The following is a 10,000-nucleotide window of genomic DNA, read 5'->3' as shown; positions in this document are numbered from 1 at the left end:
ATAAATTAATTGCCACAGATATTTCATCATAGTAATGGAAAGTTAACCAACATTTTCTACTGCCAACCCTCTAACATTCTGTTCATTTCTTAATACAGATCATTTCTCTATCTTCCCTGCTATCTCCTTATAAATTGGAATGTCTTCAAATTTAAATGTGCATAGAAATTATCTGACAATTTTATTAAATCCTGTATTCTGTGTCAATACATCTGGGGTGGGTCCAGAGATACTTCATTTCTAAGATGTTCTAAGGTAAAGCAGTCCATGAGCCACACTTTAACAACAGAGTTATGACCATTTTTCAGGACTTCACTTTCTAAATCTAAAGGTGTTTTTCCATGTATTTATTTATAAGTTAATAATTGTTGTTATCACAGAAATACTTTCAATATCAGCTATTCCCATTTATTTTTCATTCTGCTATATTAAAGTCCAACTCAGTGTAATAAAATGGATTCTGCAGCTGGTGTGTTGGTAAGCATAGTTAATTATGCTATCACAAATCTTATTCAGATCATTAAATATATCAACAAAAGTTAAATATGCAATGAGTATTTATACTCCCTTAGAGGAAGAAACAATTTTAACTTTAGAGGAGACAGAGGCAAATGCTAACAAACCATTCCAAGTGTTTCCTTGGGGTAGAATGATTTGAGCAAAAAACACAAGTGAGTTTTGCTATTTCCAAACAAGGCAGTTAAGTACACCTCCTCCATTGTTCTCTTTATTGCAGGGGCACTGCATGCCATGTGCACCATATTGTATAACTAAGATGGAAAACATGTTGGACTTACACGATTAACAAATATATTGTAATTGTTATGGTTTAAATATAAGGTGTCCCCCAAAAGCTTATCTGTGAGACAATGCAAGAAAGTTTAGAGGTGAAATGATTAGGTTATAGGAGTCTAAACCTAGTGAGTGCATTAATCCCCTGATAGAAATTAACTGGGTGATAACTGCTGGCAGGTAGGGTGTGGCTAAAGGAGGTGGCTAATTAGGGGTATATATTTTGTCCCTGGTGATCACAGCTCTCCCTCTCTTTTTTCTTGTTGCCTTCATGTGCCATCCCCTTTCCACCATGATGTTCTGCCTCACCTCTGGCCCACAGCAATAAAGCTGGCCTTCTCTGGACTGAGACCTCTGAAACCGTAAGCCCCCAGAAAGCTTTTATTCCTCTAAAATTGTTCCTTTCAGGTCTTTTGGTCATAGCAGCAAAAAAGCTGACTGAAACACTAATATTGCTAAATCACTGAGATATGAAAATTTGGAGATTAAGTTGGAGTTTGGGGAATTCAAATATTATTATTCCATAGTCTATTTTATCCTAACTAGTACAAGATTATGAAAAAATAAACTAATGCCTGTAACAGAGATTATTCAATAATGTATTAATCTGCTTTTTTGTTAATTCTAAAAATCAAAGGACTCCAATAAAAGCAATAAAAGAGTACTTCACATTTATCCTTTGTATAAAATTAAAGCAAAAGAGTATGAAAAGTAAAACCATGCCAAATAATATTTTAAATACTAGAGAATAATAATTGAGAAAATGACATTTTCTAAATCATTCTTTAATATAAATGGGGGAATGATTCTATTTTTTTTTTCAAAAATGCACTTTATTTCTGAAATGATATAACAAAAAGTTCAACCATTAACTGACAAAGTAAATGTGGGTTAGTGCCCGTGGTCCAATCCTTAACATGGACATCAAGATGATTTGCAGTAAGAAACAGGAAGAGAGTAAGCAAAGGAAAGTGCAAAGCATGTATGGAGGTCTTTCTATGGTAACTGACAGAATGAATCTTCAGCATGATAAACTGTACACTTTGCAATAGTGGCCTTTTAAGATGTGCTAGAGCAATTGTAACCAAGTAACCAAGGTGAAAACTATTTTTTCTTATTCCTAACATAACAAATGGTAAACACATAAACAAAAAAATAAAACTTAATCTTAAGATACATACTGTGAAATGACTCACTCTAATTCATGTTTTCAGTTGATTCAACAATCTCATTCATCGTATAACAGAACAAGTCTGCAATAAGGATCAGAACAAAAATATCTTCTATCACCCTCCATACAGAAAGACCACAGCTTTAGTGATTCCTACAATCCTTATGCTTAATCCTTGGTCAGTATAGATTTTCAAATAAAATCAAGTCATGAACTGTTAACAATAACTACTCTACACTAAGATGCTAACATTTTCTTCCCAGTACATCTTCCTATGAGGAGAAAAAAACTGTCAGAAGCTTTTGCTCTTTGCCTGTAAGGAGATTTATGAAAAGGCCCTATGAAACTATAACAATGTTCTTTTGTAAAACTAAAATACCCTACCAAGTCAAACAAGTAAATAAACAACAAACCAAACTGATTTTAACAAAGTCAAGTCATGTTTCCAAAAGTAAAATCTATTAAGAACAATTAATATACATGTACAAGAAATTACAAGAAATGATGATCACGGTTAGTTACAGATGCAAAAATAATATGTAATTAGCCCAAGCATGTGAACATAATAATTAAAATCAAATTCATATGCTAGTTCAAATATTATGTACAATTTAGATAAGATGGTCAAGTATTATGTGAATACAAACCATATTTGGTAAACCTAAACTTATATTACCTTTTTTCTTCCTTTAATATTTGTAGGTATTTCATATTCATGCCAATATGAAAAAAAATGAAATTTTTATTTATGTATTACAGAACAATAGAATTTCTACTGTACGCTTCAGACTGTAAAAAAATTAAGGAACATTTTCCTTTAAGAAGAAAAAAATAAAAATAAATTGCTAAAAGTTTGATAAAAGTTTAATATCAACTTACTTGTAAAAATGGGGGGGGAAAGGATTGAAACAGATATCATACAATTATTGTATGATCTCCCTACTGATCTGAAACTATAGAAGGCATTGAAGAAAGGGATGTTAGGTCAAAAACAAACACTAACCCCACGGGATGTATGCTGATTTAAAAATCTGACTTTCAAGAAATCTAGTTGTTTGGCCTAGTTTTAAAGCTAATTACAAAATCCATTTTCTTAATGGTCCAGATCCAATTCTTCCAACTCAACAGAACTTCCATCGATTTCCACATTCATTACAAACAACAAATGTTGTCATTGGTTCATCTGCACTTCGGGTTTGTACCTGTGTGTAAGTGCAATTCTTCTTTTTACATTTACCACATGTGAACAAGTCAGTCTGAGTGCCACCGGTCTTGGCCATCTGATGCTCTCTGATGGCTTCTTTGGTCAAGTTTTTCCGCATCTCTTTGAGCTCATCACTAGCCATTTCCTCTGCTGTCATCCTAGCAAATAAGTCGGGAGGAATATTCCCACAGAGTACATTTTTCCTCAAATTTGGATTTTTTGCATCTTTGAGATTTGATATCCTACTTCGTACTCTATTTTTGTATTTCATGTCTGTATTCCTTATTTCTTGATATATAGCTTCCTCAATCTGAGATCCTAGTTCTTCCTCATCAGCTCCAATAGCAATGTAGTCATCTCCTGTTCGGAGAGCTGCAGCAAGCATCTCCCTACATTTTAACCGCACAGAATCAGAAGTGCTTGGTGCCCGAGGAAAAGATGAAACGTAAGTATCTCGAGCATTTGTCTCATCCTTCCTGCTGATTACATTACCACTGGAACTACTTTCTTCTCTTGCTTCAGGGCTATTCTGTGATGTAATCGCAGGTTCTTTTTTCTTTTCTTCAGGGTCTTTATCAGTGGATGGTCCATCTAATAACTTTTTCCAGGATTTGATGAGAGATTTTGCTAAAGATGTAACTTCTTCATCTGTACTCTGCTTGCGAATAGCATTAACTGACATTCCAATTCTTGTGGACTGTAATAATTCCAGGGTCATGGGAATATTCTTAAGCTCTTTCAGCAAATCCAATGCTCCAGCCGCGTTCTTCTTCTGCACCATCTTGTCCATCTTCTTGGCAATACGAACCACCTCATCCTCCATGGCTCCCGCAGGTCTTCCCCACGCCCAGCCCGCTGGGGACGGGAAGCGGGCGAAGCTGGCGCTGAGGAGACGAAGGAGAGGAGCTCGACGCCCGGCAAACCCCACTACAGCAGGCCGGGCCTAGGCCCTTCCTCACACCGGGGGAATGATTCTATAAAGCTCCAATCATGATTTTTAAAATAATGGACAAAATCTTATGAAGTATTCTAAAGTTTGAGTGGACTTTGGACAGACCACCTGAGAAAGCAGCTAGGGTGTGATGAAAAAAAAAGAAAAGTCATCTAAACAGAAGAACCAGAATGTGAAAAAAAAAAAAAAAAACATAGGAAGAATAACTCTTTTTGAGAAGAAGGGCAGGTTATATAGAAAGAGGTAAGAATAGAAGCCTCTAGATCATGAGCCTTGTATACCATGTTCAAATTTGAAAAATACAGGTAAGAGACAAGAAGCAGCAGCAAACACTTTCCTGCTGAGCTTATCTAAGTAAATTGCCATGTTTTAGAGAGGTTCACAAGATGGAAATGGTAGAAAAGTCAGAGAGCTAAGGGCCTCAGTCCTGTAGCTGAAAGAAACTGAACTCTAGGTTGGAACCAAGCTTCAGAAGAGATCTCAGCAAGGGATGACCCTTTGATTTTAGTCTTGTGACCCTAAGTAGTCTCTCTGAACTTGTGCCTGGACTTTCTGTCCTTCAAAACTATGAGATACACTCTGTTACTTTAGGTTGCTAAATTTGTGCTAATCTGTCACACAATAATAGAAAAACTTTTTAAAAGGCAAAAACCATGATTTTGAATCAGGACTAATGTATTAATATCATTACTCTCATTCCATGTGCAAACTAAGGCTGCCAGCTTCAGTTCTAACAATTGGCTTGACTGGCTAATGCCATCCTAGACCAAACTTTGGCACACAATAAATAACACTGAAAAGCCAGACATTCCTTGGTGTAATGGAACAGAAAGAATTCACAAAGACGAGGAGACAAAATTCTGGCTTGAATCTTTCATGTGGTTTCTATCTATTCACTCTCCACCCATCCATCTGATCTCTGAATATATAAGGAAAATAGTTTCATAATTATGATGAAAAATTGATTATTGGGGAATCAGTTATTGGGAGCTCAGTCATTGTCCTTTGGGACACAACATTATCTTCCAAAATGTGGTAAAAAAAAAAAAAAGTGGTATATTTTCTGTGCCAGCAATCAATAGTACATAGTGTTTATTTGTGTGTGTGTGGGAGAGTGTTACTGAGGACCACCCAGGGGTGGTCTACCACTGAGCTACATCTATCCCTCTTTATTTTGAGACATGGTCTTGCTAAATTGCCTAGGTTGCCCTAGAACTTGCAAACCTCCTATCTCAGCTTACTGATTAGCTGGGATTACAGTTGTGTTCGACTAAGCCCAGCTTGTGCTGTTTTTTGAACCAAAATGCACAGGTCAGGAATGAACAAAAACAGGAATGAATTGCTTATCATAATTTGACATTTAGTGATTATTATGGTTGAACTATATCCTCTAAAAAGACACAGAAGTCTTAATTCACTCAATACTATCGAATTCGTGACCTTATTTGGAAATAGTGTCTTGGAAGGTAATAAATTCAACTTAAAATCATTAAAGTAGACCTTATCTGAGTAAGCAGTGTCCTTACCAAACAAGGAAATTTGGACATAGAGAAAGATATGTACAGAGGAAAGACAATTTTAAAACATAGGGAGTATGCATCTAATGCAACCAGACACTGGGAGAAAGGCATAGAAAAAAATGCTCCCTCATACATTGCAGAAAGAATCAATACTGCTGATGCCTTGAACTCAGACTTCAAGTCTCCAGAATCATGAGAGCACAAATTTCTGTTATTTAAGCCATCCAGTGTGTGGTGCTTTGTTATGGCATGCTAGGAAAGTAATACAGTCACCTCGTCTCAGTTTTTTGCATTCTTTTCTCATCATCTGGGTTCTCCAGAACCAAGAAGGAATGCATTCTCTATGGGACTTAATATACTTCCACTGAGGTTAGAAGCTGAGACTGTTATATAGCCATTTGAAGTTCTTTACAACTCTTGGGGGAAAAAAAGGAAAGTATTATGCTGAAATGTCAATAATAATATGACAATAATCAATACAAAATAGTATTTTTGCCACTATAAACCAGGGTTAGGAAGAGTAGAAATCCTCCAGAATAACTCTTATTCACAATAGAAATGGTGAAAGAGGCAATGGGTATATCATCCCCAGGGAGGAACAACAAGGGCTCAGGTTCTTCTTAAATAAGGATGTGGTTAATCTCATTGACAAGAAACAAAAATGAGGAGTTTTCTGAGGACAAGAGAGATAGGAGGGTTAGGAATGTAGCTCAGTGGTAAAGTGTTCACTAGCATGCATAAGGCCCTGAGTTTAATCCTCCAGAACTGCTCAGGTATGGGTGGGAGTTAGAAAATGAACAGTGATGGAATTACTACCAAGATCTAGCTTATAACCAAAAGAGAGATGATTAAGTACTAAAGCCACTACCTGTATTCCCTTTCTTGTCTTTTATTTTGGAAGGAGCACATATAAGATGCGCTGGTACACTAAAACATCATTTCATCCATGAAGTACAGAACAAAACCAGTGGAAATATGGCCATCACCTATTGATAGTAAATTAGGAAATGGTACCCTCAGGTCCTCCTTGCTGAATGTGGCGATTGGAACCTATTGAAGAGGGGTTCTTTCTGATATATAATAGTTACTTGAATTATGAGAAATATTTTCAAATGGTATTTGTGGAAAGAAGTGTGTATATTATGAGTCAATAATTAGAATGTGTAGACTTTTCTTGTATCTGTTTTCTTCCAAGAATGCATTCCTTTGTGGCAATTGTCCTTCTGGTACTTCATGTGATTCTAGTAAGCTGTTAATCACAAGACTTCAGAGCCAAAAGCAAAGATAAGTCAAAATGATCAGGCCTCCTAGGAGTCATGAACAGAGACATAGAGGACTAGAAGGCAGGTAGAATGGAGTCATATGGCAGTTCCTAAAGTACAATATGTGAGTTCATACTATATAGATCACCTAAATGCAAGTCTCTGGCTTTCCTAGGTCTGGTTGTCCATTATGCCACTCGATAGATTTTATTTTATTTATTTTTTGGTACCAGGGATTGAACTCAGGGGCACTTAACCACTGAGCCACATCCACAGCCCCTTTAAAAAATATTTTATTTAGAGACAAGATCTCCCTGTGTTGCTTTAGGCCTTGCTAAGTTGCTGAGGCTGGCTTTGAACAAATGACCCTCCTGCCTTAGCCTCCCAAGCCACTAGGATTATAGGCATGTGCCACTGCACCTGGCACTCAACAGACTTCTAATAAATCCACTTAACTCTTCCTTTATTCCTTCCTTCTTTCCTTCTTTCTGATGGCAAGAATAGTGTTGTTGCTCATAGGTAATAAATGCTGATCTATGTATTATTAGGTTTCTTATAATATTTTCAAGATTTAAATCATTTAAACAGATCATTTAAGCTACAAAAAGAATATTAAAGTTGGTGGACAGTGTGTATTATAGAAAACATTACTAGGTTTCCTAGTATAGGATGGTAAGAGAATATGGCATAGATTATTGTTCTTATTGCTGTATCAGAAGCTGTCCTCAAATTTTACTGCACAAACCCTAACTGTAACATAACCTTGATAAAATCTCTCCAGCAGTGCAATATTTTGGACTTTGAAATAAAGAGAATTTAAGAAAAGATAAGGAATAACTCAAGGGACAATTATAGAAGAAGAGAGTACAAAAGGAGAAGGAAAATATGTCCAGTGTAGACTGCAACCACCCAAAAGTGGAAGTCTAGATAAGGCCAAATTAGCCTAGCCAAAATAGATATCCTCTTCCTCCTATTTCCCTGTATCACAAGTCCTTAGAGAGAAAAAAAAAAAAAAGATATGTAGACAGTATGTATTTTAAATACATAGATTCTCCTCTCACATAAAAATATGTCATCTAATTATATATATACATATATGTACACACACATACCTATAATATCTGAAAACTCAATTAATATCTCTGAGTAATTTATTATTAAAATGAGCTTGAACTACGTGATTTATATCAATTCTCTCAAAAAATATACCTGTAATTTGTTAACTTTTCCTTAAATAGGAACTACATTTCTAAGGGTGATACTTGAATTATAAATAAAATATTTAGAGTTCAAATCATATCTCAAAATTTAAATCTTTGGGTGGTAAAGGACAGGGGACACAGCTCAGTGATAGAGCACTTGCTTAGCATGGGCAAAGCCCAGAGTTAAATTCCCAGCACCACAAACAAACAAAAAACAGAAACAAAAATCCCAATATCTGTTTCCTTATCAGTAAACCAGACATGGTTTTAATTCAATTGAGCAACCACAATTTTAAATGACCATTATAGGGCCAATTATTCCTTATGTGATATATTTGTAGAATTAATTTACCTAGTTTTTCAGTGTCTATGTACAAGTGTTATTGTCCATACATGGATATGTAATATACACACATATATAATTTTTACCTCTGCCTAGATTCAGTCAAAATTTAACAATCTCTACAAAAATAAAGGACCTAGCAAATTCCTGTGATGATAAGCAGAAGTGTGGCAAGCCACTTTTGCCTTTCTCTTCTCTAAAACACGGGTCTTCAGCAAATATTTGGTTGTCCTAATGAACCATATAGATGAGGTTGTACACACAGTCACATACAGCCATAACTAATTATAGGAGTTTGATTGTTGAAGTTTTGCAGTTGTAGCTCTTTAATATAATGTCAACAAGTAATGTTTTAGCCTTTAAATTAGAATTTTAAAAATACATCATTCATCCTTATGATTAATTAATAAAAACAAGTGTAATTTTAGTAATATTCTAATAAATGGCCATCTTTGAAAAGTTTACTTTGGAGCTGTAGGTACACTAAATGTTATTTTTAAGTCAGAGTTACTTCTCTTGTGCCAATTCCTGAGAATAAAACAGCACAAGAAAGCACTTTAAATCGTGAATGTACTTAAACTTTAGAAAATAAATTAGCTGACAAATAAAATGTACCAAAAGCCTTGATACTCTTTATTCATTTTTCAGAGCATACTCAATACACTGCCTTGAACCTGGGTATGGGAACATAAGGAACTGTATATACAAAGATAAAGTGCAAGGAATTCACGCCACCACCTCAGATCCGTGGCACACACTGTCAGAAATCCTGAGTACAAAATGATCTGAGAAATGTAATATTTAACAGTCTCTTTTATTTGAAGATTAGTAATTTTATTTGAAGATTAGACATCTTCCTATTGCTATGCAAAACCTTGGTTATCCTGAAACAGTTCATTTGTCAATGCAGGACAAGCTCAAAGTCCAGAAGTTGCAAAAGGATAGTTTCACTAGGGGTGGGGAGTGCAGGGTGGGGACAGGCTTTAGTACCGGGGGAGGACAGTGCGTTGACTTTTCTTCCTACTCTTACTGCAATGTGCTCATCCTTGTCCTTTAGGATCCTAGGCTGTTGGGGCTGGAGGGAGGGGGTGAGTGAGTACACGTTCTAAATCCTTCATTGATATTTAGCGTCACCCAGGTTCTTGCATCAGTCCTGTAAGCAACACATGATTCTCACGGCAGAGCAAATATTGATCCTCCCCACCATTACTCAGCTTGCTAGTCCACAGCTGCTTCCATACAGTGGGTGGTTTTTCAGGACTTAAGGGAAACTTTCTAGGAGGCTGCAATCCTAGAGAAAAAAGTCCTACCAACCAGGGCACATTGTTCAGTTGCCAATGCTGGGGAAGGCAGAAAACAAGACACTATTGATTTACTCACAGTTTGCCTCTGAGACTGGAAGCACTAGGGCGAGGCACGCCAGGAGCGCCCGGCAGCGCCCACCCAAGACCCTCATTTCGAAGACGGCAGAGGCGCGGGCGAGTACAGTAGCGCGTTGCTGAGGTGCCTGAGCGCGGGGCGCTTGGCGGAGATGCTAGCCCGGGCACTGCTCTT

The 10,000-nt window shown here is 36.5% G+C and overlaps 2 protein-coding genes across 3 annotated transcripts in view; both read right to left on the bottom strand.

Moving 5' to 3' along the window:
* The window catches only part of Pros1 (protein S), an 82,822-nt gene extending 72,822 nt beyond the window's left edge, over positions 1-10,000 (bottom strand). Inside the window, exon 1 of one of the 2 annotated variants that reach the window (XM_015478629.2) lies at positions 9,827-10,000. In XM_015478629.2, coding sequence (XP_015334115.1) covers positions 9,827-9,902 — 76 coding nt within the window. In that variant the 5' untranslated portion in view covers positions 9,903-10,000. The remainder of the gene's footprint in view (positions 1-9,826) is intronic. The other variant, XM_015478630.2, reaches the window with a different exon arrangement.
* On the bottom strand, positions 2,382-4,125 carry LOC107136389 (transcription elongation factor A protein 1-like). Its single transcript, XM_048803497.1, has one exon. The coding sequence runs from the start codon at positions 3,988-3,990 to the stop codon at positions 3,085-3,087; it is 906 nt and encodes a 301-aa protein (XP_048659454.1). The 5' UTR covers positions 3,991-4,125; the 3' UTR covers positions 2,382-3,084.

This window comes from Marmota marmota, unplaced genomic scaffold, assembly GCF_001458135.2.
Source record: "Marmota marmota marmota unplaced genomic scaffold, marMar, whole genome shotgun sequence".
Classification (NCBI taxonomy): domain Eukaryota; kingdom Metazoa; phylum Chordata; class Mammalia; order Rodentia; family Sciuridae; genus Marmota; species Marmota marmota.
The sequence above is the reverse complement of the archived record's forward strand: the minus strand, read 5'-3'. Positions and strand labels throughout refer to the sequence as shown.

Bases quoted from the DNA above. Each gene is read 5' to 3' on its own strand.
- LOC107136389 (XM_048803497.1), bottom strand. From the start codon at position 3,990: ATGGAGGATGAGGTGGTTCGTATTGCCAAGAAGATGGACAAGATGGTG.